Source organism: Gymnoscopelus braueri (assembly GCF_963280865.1).
Source record: "Gymnoscopelus braueri genome assembly, chromosome: 4".
NCBI classification, from domain to species: Eukaryota; Metazoa; Chordata; class Actinopteri; order Myctophiformes; family Myctophidae; genus Gymnoscopelus; species Gymnoscopelus braueri.
Window position 1 is genome coordinate 23,128,130 of NC_137605.1, and position 23,798 is coordinate 23,151,927.

Below are 23,798 nucleotides of genomic sequence, written 5' to 3' on the forward strand. Positions count from 1 at the left end.
CAGGTACAAGAACAATGGCCTGCTTGCCACTTTATAAACCCGCTGGAGACCAAACTGTGACAGGACATGTCAGGACATGAGAGGTGAGACAAGGTTATGGAATCTAGTAAATAACTGTGGCTTACTCAGAGAAAACAGTAAGCATGTGTCTTACCAGTAAACAGCAAGGATACGGTGGCCCCCTGTGTGTGTGTTTTGAATATTTAAGGCACTCTAAGGCAGTGGTTCTCAACCTCTTCAGGCCACGACCCCCCAAAATAATCATATTTGAACTGGGGACCTCCCACCCTGACAAGCACTTGGAATTGTAAGAGTTGAGGCATTACATTTAGCTTGACTCGGTTTCCACAGATAAATACTACGGAAATAGCAGATCCTCTTTCTTATATTGTTTGCCAATTTGGCCAATGTTTGACCAGTTTTTATTGTATAGTTTGTTTATTACTTTTGATGCAGTAATGGTCTTTGTTTTTGTTTTAAAAGGTGTTAAAAGTCCTTAAAACGTCACTTTTCTGTCATCATGGGGGAAATCATGTGGGGAGAACCACTGCTCAGAGCGGCCATGACGTAGCTAAATATTGACCATCCATAAAGGTGTTAGCTTTAGCTTGGGAAGGAATCAACAGTTGTGTTCATATCCATGCCTTTATTTTTGTTGATAATTTAGAACAATTACAATACAGTAACACTTCAGTTAAACTTTCAAACAACACAGCACAAGACAAAAACTCACACAGTATGTACACGCTTGATGAGTGCAGAGGCTGGCTTGCTGTGTCTAAACCTTATTGCACTGAACAATAAATACAATACGCCCTCAGTTCATTTCTTATAATACAGTTCAGGTAATGACATGAATTCTTTGGATGCTTGACTGAGCAAACAAGGCCCACATCATAAATTATGGATCAGGTCGAGGTCAAGGTCTTAGTTGGCTTTGACAAACGACTGATAGAGGGAGCTGAGCTGGGCCTCGAGGTCCCGGGCATAGGGGTCCAACTTCTCTCTCAGGTCCTCGGCGTAGGGGGCGACCATCTGCTTGACGAGCGTGGCTCTCTGGGCCAGTTCAACCTGGATGTTGTCGGCCATGGGGGACACGGTCTGCTGGAACTCCCTCAGACGCTCGTCCACCTTCTGCTTCAGCTCGTCCGTGTAGGGCCCCAGTTGAGCCTGCAGCTCCTGGAAGCTCTGCTCCAAGCTGGCGGTCAGCTCCTCTCTCTTCTGCTCCAGGGTGATCCTCAGCGTCTCGGTGTCCAGGGACTCTGAATAAGGGGCCAGCTCCTGCTTGAGCTGCTCCAATCTCTGCTGGACCTGGACCTTCATCTCCTCGGCGTATGGCTGCAGCTTGCCCCTGACAGCGGTCAGGTCCTGGCTGATACGTTCTGTCAGCACCTCGGCCTCCTTGGTGATCTTGGTAACCAGGTCCTGGGCAATGGGAGGAAGCTTCTCCTGCAGGGAGACGGCATACTGGCTGGCAATGTCAGCGCTGTCTGTGAGACGGGCACTGGATGGTAGAGAGAGGGAGAGAGAGGTTGGATCATTATTATTATGTTGGTTCAGGTCATCAGATCCATAGAGTTCTGTGTAATACAAAGCCAATATTGTGAAATATCCTGCAATATGACACGTGACATGATATATAAAAGGTTAGGTGACTTACTTGACTTCCTGGCCAAACTGAGTCTTCCTGATCATCTGGAGTGTGTCATCAGCTGTCTGGGTTGCCTTGGCGACATAGTCCCAGAATGCATCTGTCAACACTTCCAGCTGTGGTTTGGGTTCATCAGCGTAGAAGAGGTTGGCATGGCAGCCTGGTGCATGGAGAGGATGTCGTTAACTCCATGAGCACTGATGATTTAGTGTTCAATTGCCACATCTGCTACTGTTCTAGTGCTGCACCTTATGTACTGCACCTGCTGCTATTTCTAACCTCACCTTATGTACTGCACCTGCTGCTATTTCTAACCTCACCTTATTGCTGCACCTCATGTCTGACTTCATACCAGCTACTATTTATGCTTTACCTGTTTCCCTTTTCTGAGAACTGCAAAATATTGGCGCTTGCACGAAAAAGGAATTTCACACACTTCTTTGCACCAGTAAACCTGGGATGTGACAATAAAGTTGATTCTGATTCTGCTTTCAATTCAGATATGTGTTCCTTTAGCTTAGTGTTGTGCTGGTTAAAGAAGCCATGCTAACATGCTTTTGGCATGTTGTGTACTTTCTTATTTGTGTAAGAATGGCAGCAAATGCCTCAAACTGGTTCATTTTTTATGTTATTGTTCAATGTTAGACAGTCTGATCACAAACATAAGGTATTCTGTGAAACTGGACATTACAATCAAATGATGTTGTGTGTTATGTGAGGAAAAATCAAGCTTACCAGACAATACCACAATAGCAAGGACCACGAACACCTTCATGACTGCGTCTCTTCCTGAAAAACATACAAAACACTGATCACGTTTCAATTCAAAGAGGACATGAGTTCATTTGCGTTCCCATCATATGTTCTGAAGCCTGGTTTAATTCCTACCTGCTTTCCCCCTGTGGATCTCTGAGAGTTCAGTGTGTTTGTGAGTGTGTCTGGGCTGGTGCTTTGCCGTATATATACTGCAGTCAGATGAGAGTTGTAGCAGGGAGCCCAAAGTCCAGGGGTCACTGCCAGGTTGTCACTGCCACGCTCCTTCTGTTGCTGCCACACCTCTGGCTTACTGGCTACCGTCACATGATACCTGATGATCACAATGGACACACACACACACCCACACCCCCACACACACACACACACACACAGACAGACACAGACACAGACACAGACACACACACACACACACACAGATATTGTATTAATATTAGTGAACCTTTCGGCAATCCCTGAAAAATAATCACATGCTGTAATAGGCCTCATGCTATTTGGTATTGTGAATACATTCAGCTCTCCTCTGGCCCACAGTTAACTCAGATAACCCCGTACAAACACTACTGTAACTCAAATAACCTCATGCTATTGGACTTTGTAATAAGGTCAAGCAATGAGACGGAAACAACTATATGCTCCTACTTTCTCGAGTATAATAGGTCATTGTTACAGACAGACAGACAGACAGACAGACATTAAAAAAAAAAAAATACAAATAAAACTAGAGAAAGTGCTCCTCGGAGCACAGGTCTCCGCCAGGTCAGGTAGGCTATTGTGGCCTCCTGGTGGCGCTATAATAGGCCAATGTGAAAAGGGTGCCATTTCTTATTAGGCCTTGCACGACAATCGGACACTGACTGCATTCAGGATTTGAGGCATTTTGTTTCCTTAAATTAGACCTGCTGGTGGCGCTATAACAGGCCAATGTTAAAAGGGTGGCATTTGTTCCTCAACATAGTGTGAATGTGCGTGCAAAGTTTGACCGCAATCGGACGGTTCATGATTTGCGGAATTTTGTTCAAAACAAGCCAATAATGCAAACTTTAGATGTCAATCTTAGCCAATCAGTATGGAATATGAAAAATCAAACACATCCGTCATGATCACATGACTATAGAGATCATGTGTACCGATTTGCGTGAAATTTGGATAAAATCGGAAGGAGTAGTATAAAATAATGTGTTTTACATAAGTCGGCCTCCTGGCTATAAAAGGCAGATGTGAAAAATGCAGGGCAAAGGTTTTTCCTTGACCTCTAGGGAGTGCACATACAAAGTTTTACACAGATCGGTGCAGTTATAGGTAAAAACACGAATCGGCCTGCTATAGCGCCACCATGAGGCTGATTTGAAAAATGTCCAGTGGCATTTCTTCCTCTGCCTAGTGGGAATGTACGTGCACAATTTCACGGCAATTGCAAGCTGTGTTCATGATTTGAGGCATTTTGTTGAAAACGGCGAACTCCTGCAAACTTTGGAAGCCATTCTTAGCCAATCAGGATGGAATGTGAAAAATCTGAAAGACCCATTTCGTGTAATGACTATAAAGATACTGTGTACCGATTTGCGCGACGTTTGGACAAAATCTGTAGGTGTACTCTCAAAAAATGTGTTTTGCAAAAAGCGGCCTCCTGGTGGCGCTATAACATGCCCATGTGAAAAATGTGGGGCTAAAGTTCTGAATTGGCATCCAGGGAGAGTGTGTGCACAGTGTCGCTGCGATCAAGCCAACGGTGCCGGAGATTAGCTGCTCACAGACGGACGGACACACACACGGACGGTCTCGCCATGCCTTTCGGCCTGGCGGAGACAATAAACATCAATAATGGACGGTAATCATGGTGATGATAGTGTTCAGATGCATAATGAAAAACTAATTAATAGTTTTAATGAACAATTTTCATTAAATGTTTGTACGTTATACCAAAATATGGCCACTGAAAAATCCAGTTTTACACATTTTACAGTCATTTTTTTATTCTTTCCTGACTTTCCTGACTTCTCATCAGTGCTGAATGATATTTGTGTGACATTTGGGGGGCATGGCAAGTAATAATGTTTTCTATAAACTGAAATCTCCCAGGGTGGTGCAGGAAAATGTTGGAATTCTGAAGAAGAAGAAGAAAATCCCAGAACAAAGGCGAGCCGAGGGCCTTCTTAGAGCTCACTGGGTATGACGACTCCAGTCCAGGTGGTGATGAGGTGCTCACCAAGTCAAAACAGGATCATAGATGAAGAGGGGTCCCATCAAAGTGGGCAAACTTCAAGCACACTGGAGCAAGGCCTTTAACCCATTTAGACCGGCAACGCAGCATGTGTGTAATTTTTGGATTTCTATGGCTATTTTTTTATCCTGAAAATGTGAGCAAATCTTTGAATATATCTTTTTTTAAAGCGAACATCTTGAAACATCTCAAATCTTTGCTACTGGGGGTCCCTGGAACAAAATATTGTGAGATGGGGGTACGCGGCCAAATACATATAATTTTGGGGGTTGACATGAAAAAGTTTGAGCACCACTGATACAGTACAGCAACATACGTTTTTTCAAAAAAACTGTTAGGATTTAGGAGACATTTGTAGAATCGCCAGAAGCAAAGATTTGAGTTACAGATGTTCGCTTTGAAAAACATAGATTCAAAGATTTGCAAAAATGTTCAAAATTTTTCAAAAATAGCAGATCTACAAGCTCGTAGCGTGGCACTCGGTGCCGCGCTATGAGCTTGTAGATCTGCTATTTTTGAATAGCCAAAAACATCTAAAAATGACAGACGTTCCCGGATTGAATGGGTTAATATGATGACAGGGCTACTACATATTAAAACAACGTGTCTAGTTATTGTTTTAATATGTAGTAGCCCTGTCATCATATTATAGGCTTTTTAACTAAGTCCTTGCTCGAGTGTGCTTGGAGTTTGCCCACTCTGATGGGACCCCTCTTCATCCAAGAAAGAAATCCCTTTAGGCGTTTGCAAGTAATAGCTATACATAAAACATTTAAAGAATACTTGCTGAGCCCACGTCTTTTTGACAAATCCTGAATATAGCACGTCATGTCTGGTGAACTTTGTTCTGCAACAATGGCCAGGTCAGCTGCCCTTTGGTCAGTCTATTGACACATAGTAAGATAGATGGACACAGACCTCACACCGAAACTAAAGCATCCTTAATATGTATGACTTTGATGCCAATTGGCACAGCACCAAACTAATAAGGGATTATAAAACCATACAATAAAAGTCTGATATCAAAGTCTTTGGGGTGAAAGGCTCAGTCTTTCCAGGTGATGAGGTTGATTAAAAAAACTAAATCAATAATCCTGAATTAACCTCTCCTTAGCAAGTGGTCCTGCAATTTGTGTCAGAAATATTCATTCTCAAATCACACACTAAACAATTATCCTGTTATTACGTATAACTGTGCTTATGGAACCAAAAAAAACTGCATCATTAAACAATGAAAGCCAATGTGTCAGGGTCACAAATGAACACTCAGCGTGTTAACGTGCACTGTAGTAATGAAATTATTCCCTACCTTCAGAATAGCAGTAACCTTATTACAGAAACCGTCCATGTGAACAAACTTGGTTTCCATTTTCGGGTTAGGGATGAAGAGTAACCCTCTTTCAAACAAAATCATAATATCACTATCTATGTAGAAACAGATAGTAACATAGATACATGTCTTTGTAGGCTCAGATCAAATGCGTTATACGGCCTCGTCTCCTTTCATTGCTGCACAATGGATTTAAGCGGACATAGTGCTCTCCTTTTGTTTCTCTTACAAAAAAAGAGAGGTTTGGGGTTCATAAAGTTATATGCCAAGTGGTCTGTGACTGTGGGGAGGGCTCTTGGGGCATAAGCAGAGTGGCAGAAAAGCACTGGCATCTGGACTTTGGGTCTACCCTGGCTTGCTATAAACAAACACAACCCTACCAGTCAGTCTGTCATTCACATTACTGACTGAACACACATACATAAACTCAGGTTAGAGGAATGGAGAGGAGTGATTGATTGAAATTTTTATTAGGCAAAATAATGTAAAAAAGGTCCGACCCCTTTGGGGTCCTTGAATTAATTTCATAGACATATATAGTAGCAACTAAACAGTTCAAAAATCAACATAAAAATACAGAGGAAAAAAAAATACCACTATGTACAAAAAAAGCATGACAAATAAAAAATATATACAAAAAAAAGGGGAGGGGGGTCGTCTGTCTACCGGGAAACTGGTACTACCTCCTCTTATGGCCTCCAGAAAGATGAGTTTTTAGGGCTGTTTTAAATGAGCCCAGCGAACTGCATTTTTTGAGGGATGGGGTTAGACTATTCCATACCTTGGTGGCCGTGCTGTAGAAGGAGAATTTGCCCATGTTTGTTTTATGGGTGGGTGGTACCAGATTGTTGTTTACGCTCCCTCTAGTTTCGTGACTGTGGTTGTCACTAACCTTTTTGGAGGTATTTAGACAGATATGCGGGTATAGGGGGCATTTCGGGCAAATCTACATTTACGATTTTGAAGACCAGTCCCATTTTTTGTTGTTTAACCCTGTCTTCCACCCTGAGCCAGCCTAGGCTGGCAAAGTGAGTGGGAGAGAGGTGGGTCATGGGCCCCAGTCCGAGAAGTGGTAGAATCAGTTTGTTTTGGGAGGTTTGAAGCTTAGTCTTTAGTGACACTGAGGTGTTGGAGTACCAAGAGGAGCAAGCATAGTCAAAAAGGGGCTGAATCAGGGCCCCTGAGAGGGGCCTGAGGGTTGACAAAAGAGGAAACTCTGCCCATAAATCTGGTTCTCTCGTTTACTCTTTTGACCACCTTTGTTGCCATGCTTTCACCTGTCAGTGTTACTCAGTGAGTAACTTCTTCATTTAACAAATACAAATACAATTAATAAGTAAAGTTATCGATAAATAGAGTAAATATCAAAAGAAGTGCACCTTATAGGGACCTATATATCATTTTAAATACTTGCAGAAAATTATTGATATCGTCATTACCAAAATATTAACAGAAATAACACCTATATAATCAACACAGGCCAAATGGGATTAATCTCTGCTTGACTGCTGTCCGACAATATTTGATATACAGTACACGAAATATAATCAAGAATTCAAAACAAATTGATAGTATCTGTATTATTGACCTTGGATGCAGAAAAGGTCTAGGGCAGTGGTTCTCAAAGTGAGGTCCAGGGACGCTCAGGGTTCCTTGAGGGGGATTTAAAATGGACCCTTACAGGTCTGTAACTGTAAGTAAGCACATTTGGTTCCATTTGCACTCTCTCAGAGTTATGATGGTCTTTGAAATTAAAAGGGTTGAGAACCACTGGTTTAGGGAGACCTGATATCCCAACTTTTATTACGTTTTTTTTCCTGGTTTCTCTTGCCTTTATTGTCTCCGCCAGGCCGAAAGGCATGGCGAGAGATGTTTTGCACCCTGTCCGTCCGTCCGTCCGTGTGTCCATCTGTCTGTGAACAGCTAATCTCTAGCACCGTTGGCCCGCTCGCTGCGAAACTGTGCACACACACTCCCTGGATGCCAATTCAGAACCTCTGCCCTAAATTTTTCACATTGGCCTGTTATAGCGCCACCAGTGATTGGCTAAGATTGGCTTCCAAAGTTTGCAGGATTGGTCCTTTTTGAACAAAATGCCTGAAATCATCAACGCAGCATGCGATTTCCTAGGCCGAGGAAGAAATGCCACCCTTTTCACATTGGCCTGTTATAGCGCCACCAGCAGGTCTAATTTAGCAAAACACATTTTTGGAACAAAATGCCTCAAATCATGAATGCAATGTCAAATCATGAATGCGAGAAGAAGAAATGGCACCCCTTTTCACATTGGCTTTTTATAGCGCCACCAGGAGGCCACAATAACCTACCTGACCTGGCGGAGACCTGTGCTCCGAGGAGCACTTTTTCTAGTTGATAATCATATATAGTGTGTATAGAGACAGGAAACAGGGAGAGAGAGTCAGGGAGTTGACATGCAGAGGATCCGGGAACTTACTGTCAGGCATCAGAGCATACTTGGTACATGCCTTAACCAATCAGCTGCCAGCGCCCCCTCAAGTTTCTACAAGCTAGAAGTTATGCAGAATAATCACAGAACACCTTAATGATTAAATATATGATAGAGAACTATAACAACAAATCATAAAGAAATACATACAAAAGCTAAATGGAAGGAAGAATTGAAAGATGTAGACTGGCAAACTGCGTCGATAAACATGTTTAACATGTTTGTACAAAATAGTGTCTTCCAAGAACTGTGAAGCACTGTTAGACTCATAATTCCAGTTCTCCTAAACACGCGTACGCAAACATACTCATACACATAAGATAAGATGAGATGAGATAAGACCTTTATTGATCCCACTGGGGAAATTCAGGCGCCAAAGACAGCGCATGCAACAGTGCAAAATAGGACTGGGTTAGGAACTGCAGTACAGTGGAGCCATGTGAACTCACTAATATTGTTATGTTTTAAAAAAAAAAAACTCCACCAGGCGATATGATCACCCCTTGTGTGTGTGTGTGTGTGTGTGCAGTTACATCGTAGAGACAAACTGACAATCTCACAACGCCGTGCTACTGTTTCATGGCTGGAGTTAGAGATGTAACTGCACACCTTTCTATATAGTATTATTAAGGCATGCCTCCTGGACGAGATTTGCAATACTGAGTACCTTTCTAGTTTTTGAGTACCTTTCTAGTTTTATATTATATTTTGTTTGTCCATGAAATGAATAGAATATGCTCAGTGGCATATACTGGCATAATTGTGAGTGAGGACATTTCTTTTTAAATACAATATATATTTTTAAAAGTCAATTAATTTAAGTCCCCTTGAATCTGTATGCAAATGACCTTCTGCACATAATCCTCCTATTCACACAGCCTACGTAGTTTTGTATACATAGCCTACCTTGGAGCATGCATCCCAAGTCACACCACACACCAGCTCACTGTTTGCACACTGCAGCAGTTCTGATCAGACAACAATGGCAAAGAAGGCAAGAATAGATATCAGACCTCATGGATAAATATGGTTTATGTTCATGTTCATGTCTTGAAAATGTTGTTTGCCGAACATTCAGTGTTAATTACCACTTTGAGACTAAACAAGAGGGGTCTTTCAAAGATCAAGCAGACAAGGCAGAGTCAATCAAATGTCCAGGTATGCAACCTCTGAACTCTGACTGATGAATGAGATACGTGGGAGATAGGTGGACGAAATGTAACGAATGTCATTGATATGTATTTGGACAATCTGTTAAATATTTTATTTTGATGTGGTGTCATAATTATACTTACCGTAATGTTGATATGGCACACTGACTATCAAGATAATGAAAACATATAAAGACTGCCAACCCCTGTTATATAATAAAGAGGTTATTCAAAGGGGTGCGTGCATGCATGCGTGTGTGGCCAGATGTGAGGACCTTTGACCTTTGACCACAACAATTTAGTCACTTCAGTCCAAGTGGATGCTTGTTCAGAAGTTGAAGAAATTCCCTCAAAGCTTTCTTTAGCTGTCATGAGAATGGAACGGACTGACAGACAGACGGGCAAACTGATGAACGGACAATCCAAAACGGAATGCCTCTGGCCTCGGCTGTCACCTATCTTGAAAACCAAGTTACAATAAAGTACAAAACAATTTCACTGGTGGTATAATATTATGTCTGGTGCCAATCTATTAGAATCTGGGGGCCATGTTGTGCTGGCTGTTTTCACTGGAACATTAACCACATGAACCCAAGTGTCCATGGGGCCGAACATTCAACCAACATTTTGGCATTATGAGCTTGTAGATTGGCTATTTTCAGCCAAGACAATTGTAGAGGGAGAAAAGTAGGGAGCCTATTACCCCATGGGGGACACCGCGTTCAACAAACTATATAGGGTTTAAAACACAAATGGTGAAAAAAATATTCATACATTGGTATAGTAGAGACATGTGTTCAAAATACTTTCGTACAGTTGTTTTGCACTATATCGAAACAGAAATGTTTCCTGCTATTAGGCTGCCATGCCAACCTCTATTACTCTAATCAGCCCATGCCACGACCAGATGTATTCTGGAACTATGATGCCAAGGCAAAGCAGTCAGTTCATGACACCCTGCAGATGAACAAGAAGTTTCAGTAGAGAGAGGAAGTTTATAAAGGCTTTGTTCAGACTGCAGGCAAAACCTGTCCCTCAAATCTAGATTTGTGTTTTCAGACTTCGTTGACCTATTTGAATTAGTTGCTGTGAGAACGATGTCACATAGGCGTGGGTTATGCTTAAATTATACTGGTGCTGTGTCGCCGTAAATAGCAGATCTATAAGCTCCTCACAATGCGTCACGATGTACCACAATATGAGCTTGTAGAACGGCTATATTTGGTGAGAGACACAGCTGTACTATAAATCCGGGTTCAGTGGACTGAGACACATCTGCATCTGATTTATTTGAATCACATTTCAAACCTGATTAACACAATCTACTCCACGGGCCCTATTTAAGCGATCAATGCAATGTGCAAATTGCGTTGGTGGGGGCCATCTTGGAAATGTATGCGCTATCACTGCGCCGGAGTTAAGACCAACCAAAAGGCTGGCCTAAACGCAAAGCACAAAGTCTGAGTGTAAGATAGAAGTGTGCCCTGTTTACTTCAGAGCATACCTAATTTTAAGACCATTGCACAATGTAAAAAGTGCCCATGGTCGCTAAATAGGCACCTATTTGGTGATGGAAAATAACACTGACAGTTGCACTGCACCCAGCGTTGTTTGCAAAAGGTGGAAGATAGGGCCCCATCTGTTTTCTTTTTGTCATCCTCTCATCCGAAATCGGATTCCAATCTGGATAGGGCTGCCAGTCTGAACATAGCCTCAAGGCATGTGACATTCTATGGTACATGTTGGTGTATTGTTGGACATGGAATTTCTCAGATGGTTTAAGATGCTGAACCTGAACTTCCTCTCTATGCCCCCACCCACTATTATCGTCCAATGGCTGTCTCGGAAAGAGTGGTGACCTTGCCAGCCTGTGTGCACTGCAGTCTACAAGAGAAACCCAGAGATCGCCCAGGAAGCCGAGCTGCTGGGGGAGTGTGTTGTGCATGGTCTGGATGTCTTCAGGGACAAGCAGGAGTCTTTTGTTTTAACGTGATTTATTTAACCTTTAACCAGTCAGATTATTAAGAACACATTCTAAATAATGCCATATCCCCCCGGTCCATTTTCTGTATGTAGTTTGGGTATCAGTGGCCACTTCGGACACAAATAACATGGCAGCCAACGTCTTTGACTTCATTACCCAAGAGACTCTGCAAGCATGTCCGGTGAGGATGCGCTATGATTGGCCAGTCTTCGTTTTGACTGGCAGTTCTGCCTTGGTAAATGCCAGGATCAGGATGAAACTCATTGTCTCCCCTATATAGTAATACAGTCAAGCCCCTAGCAGGGGACATGGGATTGTTATTACTTAAACATGTAACTTTATCATTTTGTGGGACATAATATGCTATTTAGTTGTTAAAAGGTGACATAGTGAGGCTTTAATGGAAATAAGTAAATAAAAGCACATAACTGACAAATATCCACAGAGGCTGATGAGATGGTACCTTATTAAGGTCTTCATCTAAAATACAAAAACTGTTTAATAAAGCTGTGCAAATGAAGACTAGTGCACATGTCTTCTTGCATTATAATGCCATTGCTACCTGGACAATATTGGATTTTACTTTATTGCACGACATCTACTGAACAAACAAAGTCTGTGTAACCACATGGGTTTGAATCAGATCTCTGGTGTGGGCTACAGGCAGAGCTCTGGGAAACCACACATCCATCGCTCATTGAATACCCCCTGCTCAAGGGAGATAGGCTTCTGGGCTTACAGGCAGGGCTATTCTCTTACATCTGCATACAATATAGAATTAGATTATTGTCTCCGCCAGGCCGAAAGGCATGGCGAGAGAGTGTGTTTTTCCCCCTGTCCGTCCGTCCGTGTGTGTGTGTGTGTCCGTCCGTCTGTCACCAGCTTATCTCCGGCACCGTTGGCTTGATTGCAGCGAAACTGTGCACACACACTCCCTGGATGCCAATTCAGAACCTCTGCCCTAAATGTTTCTCATGGGCCTTTTATAGCGCCACCAGGAGGCCGATTTGTGCAAAACATATTTTTTGACAGTACTCCTACAGATTTTGTCCAAAACCCCGCAAATCGGTACACAATATCTCTATAGTCATTAAACAAAACGTGTCTTTCAGATTTTTCATATTCCATCCCGATTGGCTAAAAATGTATTCAAAAGTTTGCAGGAGTGCTCCGTTTTGAACAAAATGCCTCAAATCATGAACACAGGATGCAATTTCGGTGAAATTTTGCACGCACATTCCCAATAGGCAGAGGAAAAATGGCATTTGAAAATTTTCTAATCAGCCTCATGGTGGCGCTATAACATGCCGATTCGTGTTTTTACCTATAACTGCACTGATCTGTGTAAAACTTTGTATGCACACTCCCTAGAGGTCAAGGAAAAACCTTTGCCCTGCATTTTTCACATCTGCCTTTTATAGCGTCACCAGGAGGCCGACTTATGTAAAACACATTATTTTATACTACTACTTCCAATTTTATCCAAATATCACGAGAATCGGTACACTATCTCTATAGTCATGTGATCAAGACGGATGTGTTTGATTTTTCATATTCCATCCTGATTGGCTAAGATTTACATCAAAAGTTTGCATTATTGGCTTGTTTTGAACACAATTCCGCAAATCATGAACGCACCGTCCGATTGCGGTCAAACTTTGCACGCACATTCACACTATGTTGAGGAACAAATGCCACCCTTTTAACATTGGCCTGTTATAGCGCCACCAGCAGGTCTAATTTAGCAAAACAAATGTTTTTAACAAAATGCCTCAAATCATGAATGCAGTCATTGTCCGATTGTCGTGCAAGGCCTAAGAAGAAATGGCACCCTTTTCACATTGGCCTATTATAGCGCCACCAGGAGGCCACAATAGCCTACCTGACATGGCGGAGACCTGTGCTCTGAGGAGCACTTTATCTAGTTAAAATATGGGTTAGGGTTAGGAATTCACACCATGATACTTGAGCTCTTGTGCATTGGGGCAGCGGTGGCTCAGGAGGTAGACCTGGTTCGATCCCTGGTCCTCCAGGCTCCAGGTGTCGAAGTGTCCTTGAGCAGGATACGTGAGGGGGCTGTGTTCTTTCGATAACTTTTTTCATTTATTTTAAATATTTTTTTTGGAAAATGAAAAAAATTAAATACAATAAAAATATTAAATTAAATAAATGAAAAAAGTAATCGAAAAAACACGGCCCCTCGTGTATTAGGAGGGCAGGGTGAGTCACCAAAACCAAGGACGGGTGTTTTTGATGAATCTAACATGTTAAAATTTTAGTTTGAAGTTATAATGGGTTTGTATAGGAAGGGGGCGTGTCTGATAAAATGAATATCAAATATCTAAATGGTGAATCAAGCAACTTAAAAACTGTCTGGGGGGCTCACAAAAGCCTGAGTTGATGATAAAATGACCCAAAGTTTTTTTTAAAGTGAAATATCCCTTTAACCTCTAACCAATCCCGATGAGCACGTTGGTGCCTTGCATGGTTCCCTCTGCCATCGGCGCATGTGTGAATGTAATGCACATTGTAAAGCATGAGACAGCCATAACCTTAGGTATAGCTCCAAATGCAGCTACGCCCAAATATGGAGTGTGTTGTCTAGCGGCCCGAACCTCTTGTCAATTTAGATGTGCCATTTGCCTTTTTTTTAAGATCCATAAGGCAATGTTTACCTGCCATGGTAAAGTGTGCACATTTGCTATTATGTTGGGGCTTAAAATGTAATATCTTCCTAATCCAATCCTAAAATTAGTTTGGAATAATGACACATTGGGAAGGTAAAATTGGAAAGTTAAAGGGTAACCGGTGATGCCCTACAACACAATGTTATCACAACAAATCTTTCTAAAGAATTGACGCCATCTAGTGACTGTTCAAGTCACTTGATTAGGCACAACAACATGCACTAAAAACAAAACGGCTAAATTGCATCAAAATTGGTTCTTTGTCTTGTAAGGGGAACCATTTTGGTGATACAGTATACAGCACCTATCTTAAAGGTGCTATAGCACCTTCGTCATGGTGCTATAGAACCTTTAGAATTACCTGAACTATGCTGAACCACACAATAATTTTTTGTGTAGTCTATATTGTTATTTTTGGAACAGCAAATCTTTATAGGCAAAATCGCTCATAAAAATGTCAATCAGTGTTGTTTGTTCAGTATCTGGTTGCAAAATCTGACACTTTGCCTCCACCCACCAGCATCAACTGTGTGTATGAGGGCATGTTGAGGTTTGTCTCTGCATGTCAGTACATTCAAGAACGCCTTCTTCCTTAATCACATTAACCCTGGCATCCCTATTTTCCGCATGTCATAGCCATAAATGTAGGCGAACATAAAAGGGAACTTTCAAAGAGCCAAAATATAAAATGGTGCTCAAGTAGTTAAAAGTTATTGTCCTTCCTCCTCTATCATCATCTGCACTAATACCCTGCTGCCCACCCACGCTACCTTACCAAGTGACAAATAACATTCTTCCAGACCCAGCTGTCAGACATGATACAACCTGCATATGATACAGCCTTACAAATGCCCACGTTTTATGAGCAGCAGAAAATTACTTTTTCATTTCTTTAATAAAAGAAAAAAATAGACGATAGAGGTAGAGTGATAGCAGAAGGGAAAGAGATAGAAACAGGTTAAATAAAACAAATAATATACATAGATAGCATATGTGATAGCAGGTAGGCTATATATCGTGTTTAGAACATTGTACATGCTGTGTACATGTTCTTTATAAACATTAGCATCATATGCCGGTATAGCTACATCTTATTTTTGGGAACATTATCATCATATGCAGGTGTGTGCATAACGTGCTGCCAAGCGGCTTTTTTATAGCAGCAGGTACAGTGTTGTTAAGGTACTGTTTCAAAGACCAGTTCGTGCAATATGGAAAGGTAAAAAAAGATTTCACGTGGTTAAAAACCAACTCAGGTAACCACGGCAGGTACATCCGTACAAGGAGACCAACATGACTTGTTCAACAGTCTGATGGTAGCCGGGTAGAAACTGTTCAGAAATCAGGTGCTCAAGCATTTGATACTGTGGTAGAGTTTGCCCGGCCGTTGTCGCAGTAGTGGCGTGAACAGATTGTGGCTGGGGTGGTGATTGTCCTTAATGATATGCTGAGCTTCTCATATAATTCCTGGAGGGAGGGAAGCGATGAGCTGGGCCGTCCGTACCACCCGCTGTGGGTTTCTCCGTTTGCAGGCGGTGCAGTTCCCATGCCAGGCGGTAACACAACCTGTCAGAACACTTTCGATGGGGCTGTTGTAGAAGAGCGTGCAGATCGGATCTAGCCGCTGTTGAGCCTTTTTCACCACGTGGGTGGTGTGTGGCCCACTTGAGGTCCTCATCAATTGTGTACGCAGAGAAACATGAACTCCGGGACCCTTTCCACAGCAACGTCATCAATGAAGATAGGTGCATGCTCTCACCTCGGCCTCCTGCAGTCCACAATCAACTCCTTGGTTTTGTTGACATTGAGAGCGAGATTATGCAAACTGACCTTGTCCCTGTAGTGTAGGCGGACTCGTCGCTGTCGGCAATCACAACGCACTAATGATGCACTAATGACATCTACAAGTTGGACACCACCACAATGGTCTGGTCTTGAATTAACACCAGAGGCACCTCATCATCTGTTTTAGCATGTCACTCTGCCACCATCATCTGGATAAAGATGGAGAGATGTTTGTATTTGGGGGCATAGGGGACCAGGATGAGTGCTACAACATCATACTAGTGTTTGAGACAGAGTGAAACACAAGCTTTTGGATCGCTGTTTTCATTGTACTGTATGTTCTGTAATAATAATAAAAAACAGCAAAGTATCTAAGAGAAAAGTACAATATTTGTCTCTGAGATGTAGTGGTGTAGAAGTATTATAAAGTATAAAGGCAACTCCGCACCAAACAGACTCGTCCAGACTATTGCAGACTACTCCAGACTGCAACAGACTGGTATTCGGTTGGCAAAAGTTGGCATTTAAGTCTGTCAGCCGACTGGCCATTCATGTGCTAATTTGACTTTTAGCCTGCCAGCGTTGCCAGGTCTGCTTATTATAAGCGACTTTGGGCTTGTTTCCCTGCAAAGCCACTTAGGGATGTTCCCAGCGTTTTTTCTTCACTGACGTGCAGTGGTGTAAAGTAACTAGTACATTTACTCAAGTACTGTACTTAAGTAAAATTTTTAGGTACTTTTACTTTACTGGAGTATTTCCAATTGTCTATACTTGTACTCCACAACAATTATTTGAAATGTTTAGTTACTAGTTACTTTGCAGATATAAATCATTATGAAACATACATTAACCACTTTAGCCCTATTTTATACCTATAAGCTATTTGAAAATAGAAGATCTACAAGCTCACAACGTGTTGCGATGCACGCGTTCTGAGCTTGTAGATCTGCTATTTTCAAACATTTTTGTACTTTTACTTTTGGTACTTTAAGTACATTTTTATACCAATACTTTAGTACTTTTACTCAAGTAAATGTTGAATTCCGGACTTTTACTTGCAACAGACTCAGAGTACATCTATTGCATTCAAGCCTGGAATTTCGTCATTTTAGGGGCAATTTGGCCTTTGGTGTTGTAATTTTTTGGAGGGCACAAAGGCCCTGCCCGGCCAAAATAATAAAGATTTTTAAGTCCAAAAATGATTTTTAAGTCCACGGAAATAATGCATTTAACTTGAAGGTTAAGGATGATTGTATTTTAATATATTATAAGAATAGTATAACTATCTGTGAAATATTACCCATTTATTTCACAAAATAATGTGTTGGCAAATGACCAATATTTAGTTATATAGGTCTCAATATGTCACATTCAGCCCTGGACTTCACTGACTGAAGTAGGGGTCACATTAATCACATTAGATTCACAGAATGTATTTTACCCACAAGTTATTTTCATTCAAATGAAATGTGAATGAACTTGCACTAATAATGACTTTAGTTGATTTTTCACTCTTTAAAATATAGTATTTCTTAATTATTAATAATTACAGCTTGTAGATTGGCTATTTTCACGATTTTAAATTGTTTTTAAATAATAATAAAAAAGGAACATACAAGATTTCCACCCGACAGCCATAATATATAGCCAATATATGGTTCTGTGTCAGTATATGAGTCCGTTTTTGCAGATTTCATTCTAATTGGCTACTATGCCTGCATATGAATTTCATGAGCCTGGGTAGGTCACCCTGGCTTGGCGGAGATATGCCCTGTAGCGCACACTCTGCACAGCAGCAGCAGCAGCAGGTGAAAGCAATTCACTTAATTGCTCGTTCTCTCTCTCCCTCTTTCCGTCTCCTCAATCTCTCGCTCGCTCTTTCTCTCTCAATCTTTCACTCTCCCTTTTTTCTCTCCCTCTGTCTCTCCCTCTCTCTTTCTTTCCTTCTCTCTGCCGCTTTTTACCTCCCTCTTTCTCCCTCCCTCCGTTTCTCTCTCCGTCTCTCTCCCTTTCTTTCTCCCTCCCGCTTTCTCCGTTCCTCTCTCTCCCTCGCTCCTGGTATCTCCCTCTCTCTCACCCACTTTCTCCCACCCTCTTTCTCTCTGTCTTCCTCCTCTTTCTCTTTCTCTCTCCCCTCTCTCCCTTCCTCTCTCTCTTTCCCTCTCTCTCTCTCTTTCTCCCCCCTCTTTCTCTCCCCCTCTACCACTCTTCCTCTGTCACTATCTCCCTGCTTTACGAGCCTATTCATGCAATGCTTGAACTCCCACTCAGAAGGACATGTTTACATACTTGCGCATTACATAATGTATTTCTTAGACATGGTCGCTTGTTTCTCTCACATAATCTGGCAACACCGACAGCCGTCTGTTGTCACTGCCACTGCGCTACCAGTCGGCTAAAAAGCTGAACATGTTCGGTCGGCTCTGGGTCGGCCGAAAAGGTCCCGACGGACCCCCCGACGGACCCCTAACCGACTGGCCGACGCTTCCCGAAGCCAATTCGGCCCAAAATCGGGCCGATTAGGATTGGTCTGGAGCCAGCTTTACAAATGAACAGTAAAAGTCCCTCAAAATAAACTGTTTTTAAATGTGCATTTAGTGTTGCAGTTATAGTATTACTGTGAAAAGGAAAGCGCTGCTAATAATGTCTCAGGAAAGTAGGCGTGTATTGTAATTGTGGATCCTAATATAAGCATCAAAACTATATTTTAAATACATTTTATTTGCACATGCATCCCATACATTACATAGGGCTGGACCACACATGGACAAATTACATCATCACGACAGGTGTTGTCCCCCAAGATGAACTATCTCTAAAATAAATAAAATATTGAATGTGTTTTTTATTTTTTATTTTAGTTATAGAGGGCAATTATAACATATTAAGGCATATAACCTATTATCCAGGGATCCTTTTAACTATTTAAACACTATAGCCTACTTCGTCATGTGACAAATAGTGAAAATGTTGCATCACAACTGGTCGTTAGCTTGTAGATCCGCATTTTTTTTATAATAGGGACACCATGATTAATGTGATTAAATACTTCTTTCTTTCTTTCTTTGCGTACAAAATTCACTTTTGCAGAATGCCAACACGTTCAGGTCACCATGACATGACCGTGATAACTCAAACCAATGAAGTGAACACAAGGCTCTCTAGAATTATCCACGTGATTCTGCATGGCGCAGATCCCAGTCAGCTGATTACATGACTCAAGAATGATTACATGATTACAAGAAATATAGACATGAAAAACACAGCATTCTGAAAGTAGGAAAAACACAGCATTCTGAAAGTATGTAATCTTTACCCTAGAGGCATAAACTGTACTAACCTTACTGACTCATGTAAACAGCTGGGAGGGTGGGTGGCTGTCTGGCTTTCTTTAAAAACCTGTTTTGCTGAGATAACACAAATTTGACCACAGACACACACAAATCCTCCCATGACTGTTGGGAAGAGGAGATCATCAAACTGGGGTTATACTGGTGCAGCATGGACTGACAGTGGTGTAAAGTAACTAGAATACATTACATTACATTACATTACATTACATTACAGTCATTTAGCAGACGCTTTTATCCAAAGCGACTTACAATAAGTGCATTCAACATACACTGTAGGTAGGCAAGGAAACTACTAGTACTAATCACCAGAAGTTTCAAGTGCATTCTCTTCTAAAACAAGCAACTAAGAGTATACACTAAGGTAAAAGTTCAATATATCAGCTACCTATACTCTCGTGGCTCTGTTGTTTTTGTTTTTGTTCGGGGTTTATATATGTGTTATATCTGTGCCCGTAACAACAAGACAAATGTCTATCAATATGTTATGGACAATAAAGCTTTGAATCTTGAGTACATTTACTCAAGTACTGTACTTAAGTACAACTTTGATGTACTTTTACTTTAAAACTTCAACTCCACTACATATCAGAGGCTAATAAACTTTTTACTGCAGTACAATTATTTGAAAACTTTAGTTACTAGTTACTTTGCAGATTCAAATTATTAATACAAAACATACATTAACCAACTAGCCCTATTTTATATTTCGTCTATTCAAAAATAGCCGATCTACAAGCATCGCGATACCATGTGTTGTGAGCCTGATAGTTTCGAACATTTTGAAAAAATTAAACATTTGACTACTTTAACTTTGGTACTGTAAGTATATTTTGATACTAATACATCTGTATTTTTATTCAAGTGAAATGAGTATAAAGAGTATAAAAGAGTATCACTACTTTTACTCAAGTAAAAAATCTGAATACTTCTTCCACCACTGTTGACTGAATGCCCTCTCACACACTGTTCTGCAAGACAATGGGACATTAATACATCTCAAAAGGGGAACAGTCAGAGTTCAGCCTGAGCCCATGTCTGCCTGTCTTCCATTATTTATTTTTATTGTATTATCTCGTGGTTCTTCTTTAATCCCCTCTTTCACATCCTCCTCTTAGTTTTTGTTGTCCTTCTCCTTCACTTTCTGAGTCTAATTGTCGGTCAGTGACACTTCATTGTGTTTTTACATTAACATATTCAGGTTATGCGGTGTGGCAAGCACCCTACAGGTCAGGGTGCTTGCCATGTTGGCTACTCACTCGTCTCTCTCTCCTCTTTATTTTCACTCTAGGTAGAAACGCTTAAAAATGTAATGTATAAAAACATATGGCCTGTCATAACCTGGATATATCCAACCAGATAGAGCAGGGGAGGTGAGGCAGAGTTCACGCTCCCATCACAACTAAAAGCTTAAGAAATGAGCCAATTTCAAACATGATCCTTAGATCCTGCGTGTCATGGGGAAAACATATGGGATTTAGACAGAGATTATAGCCTACTACACTAATGAATGAGTGAATGAAAACCATTGGATCACGTAGGTTGTTTGGATTAAATTACTGTTATTCAGTTGGTGTGTTGAACTGGACTGAACTTGTACTGCTTTCTCTGCATGACACACCCTGGTTGTGACATACCGCTGTCTACATAACATGCATGGTCAAAGGCCTTTTACTTTTTGTTTCAACAAATCCACAACTTCACAACATGCAATGCAGTCTTTTTTTGTGTGTACATACAGTAAGATTTTAATTACACAGTAACAGTTCCTCATCTGGATGCTTAAATACACAATGACTGACTACATCTATAGATATTTTGACATGTCAAAATACAAAGTCCACATGAGGTATTTATCTGTGGGTCTTCTGGGTACAATGGACAGTCAAACATCCTGTTGATTGTTGAGTAAAGATATGAATTTATTGTCATGACAGCACAAAGAGTAATTTGCAGGACTGACACCAACCATGTCATAAAGAACATTGCTCCTGATGGGATTGATAGCCATTGACTCTGATAAGTAAAAGTTTGCTTTCATCACAACCTGAAAACTTCAGCGAAAATGTTTTACTTAAGTAAAAGTATCAATACTGCAATGTAGAAATACTCCATTACTTGTAAAAGTCCAGAATTCAAAATGTAGTTGAGTAAAAGAACAAAAGTATTGGCATCAAAATGTACCAAAAGTACAAAGTTCTCATTGTGCAGAATGTCCCATTTCACAACTTTTCAAATGAATAAAAATCTTGTAGATCGGCTATTTTCAAATGGCCGAAATGCATATAGGGCTGGTTAATGTATGTTTTGTAATAATAATCAAAATCTTCAAAGTAACAAGTACAATATTTGCCTCTGAGATAGTGGAGTAGAAGTAAAAGTATTGGAAATTGGAAATAATTTGAGGTACAAATACCTCAAAATTTTACTTAAGCACAGTACTTAGATACTTTCCACCACTGCCTGGTGATTACTCACAGACTATTTGTAGCACATTCCTCTAACTCTTAGATAATATATGTTAGGTTTATGATTATGTCACTGACATTTATCTGCTTGACCCAGTACATACCTGTATGTTGAATCACTCTCATCTGCGTAAGCACATACTGATAGGCCTACCCTTGATAACATATATGACCATCAACTACTTTATCAGATAGACCACTGTTTCCCAAACAGTGGGTCAGGACCCATTTGTGGGTCGTGGAATCCATTTTAAAGGGTTGCGACTAAATATCCCTTTATTTTTTTTATTTTTTTATTATTCTTCTGAAAGATTTTTCATCAATTAAAAACAAATTAAAACATTTTTCTAAAGAATTTCATAGATAAATACAAAGATCAAAGACATTTCCTAAATTAGGAAAACGTTTTTTTTTTAAGAAATAGTGAAAACGCGCTGTGAGCTTGTAGATCTGCTATTTTCACAAGTTTGGGTCCCGGAGAGACATCAAATGACTCTTTTGGGTCTCGAGCTAAAAAGTTTGGGAACCACTGAGATAGACTGACGGCTGTGCACAATGATACGAGATGCATGTTCTATTCCTATTCATTCTGTTCTTTTTCTTGTCTCATATCTTCTGGTCACGTCATGTGTCCAATACTGTATTATATATTCCCTATGTGCGTAATAAACTTCAGAACTTTTCGTGTGATATTGCCTGGTGTCATCTTGTTCTGCGTGCCCGCAACTCAACTGAAACATCACTCACCACCCTTAGTTAGAGGGAGATTCTTAGGACCACATGGTTGGTCAACTAAATTCACAACAATATATTTAGTAAAGATGTAAATATAATTTAACTTTGCCTTATTAAAATAAAACATCTACAATGATTTCCACTTGGAAGCATGCTCACATGAACCAGCTCCTGGATTGTCAAAATATAATGTGATATTCTGGGGTTCATTGTTCACTTGGAAGCTGATTCCAAAGCTGGAGTTTACATTTCACACTGTATACGCTGCAGCCTCACAGGAAAATGTTCTTGTAAAATAGGTACTGATGAATGAATGGGCTTGCATTCCATTGTATTCCATTTTGCCACCACTGTTCAAAAGCACATAGGTCAATGTTGTCCACAGGTATAACAGTGAAAGTGGCAAGTTAACAACACCACTGAAGACCTTTGGCTCTGATGTTGTTCCATTTCAAGTGTTAACCTATCCTAAAACCAAATTCAATGCAAGCCCCCCCCCCCCCTCCCCCCACTATTGTTCACTCATCACCCTCTCGAATTCTGGACATAAGTATATGCTATGGCCCTAACATGCCCCTGAAGGCGGCCTATAGGCTACTGTTTTGCACTGATTATTGATTCATCTAATATCAGAGAGTAAGTGAGAAGGGCCCAAAATGGGCTTTTATCCAAATGTTTCAAATGTGCCTATTAAAAATATATATCACATTTTCACTTTTGCTGCAACATAGCCTCCCCTACAACATGTCCTGTTTTCTGTTGGAGGCAGAGTGGTGGTAGAATTTGGATTGAAATGCATACAGGGTGCATTTGCATATAAGTGGCGCTCTACTTCATAGACAACAAAAGAGAGAGAGAGAGAGAAAAAGAAAAACAATTACATTTTGACTTGAGTAGAAATAATAGGCTACATGGTAGGCTACTATAGGCTACGTAATTACAACAATCCACTGGTCATAATACTTCTTTTTTTTTTTTAAATAAAAGTATCAATACTGCAATGTATACATTTGTATACTTTGTTACAAAATTTGAAAATAGCCGATCTACAAGCTCACAATGCATATGGCATGATTGCACAGCCTAGATCTGCTATTTTCAAATGGCCGAAATATATATAGGGCTGCAGTGGTTAGGATGTTTTGTAATAATAATCTACTAACTAGTAACTAAAGTTTCCATATATATCTCC

General features: G+C 40.7%; 1 protein-coding gene across 1 annotated transcript; it reads right to left on the reverse strand.

Annotated features, from left to right (window-relative positions):
• Positions 1 to 927: 927 nt before the first annotated feature.
• On the reverse strand, positions 928 to 2,626 carry LOC308084825 (uncharacterized protein; the record flags this gene model as incomplete). The annotated part of the gene is made up of 4 exons (XM_080427748.1): positions 2,540 to 2,626; positions 2,387 to 2,440; positions 1,661 to 1,811; positions 928 to 1,504 (listed from the first exon to the last, which is right to left on the reverse strand). Exons 2-4 carry the CDS (start codon positions 2,424 to 2,426, stop codon positions 928 to 930), a joined length of 768 nt encoding a protein of 255 aa, XP_080283874.1. The 5' UTR covers positions 2,427 to 2,440; positions 2,540 to 2,626.
• Positions 2,627 to 23,798: the final 21,172 nt, after the last annotated feature.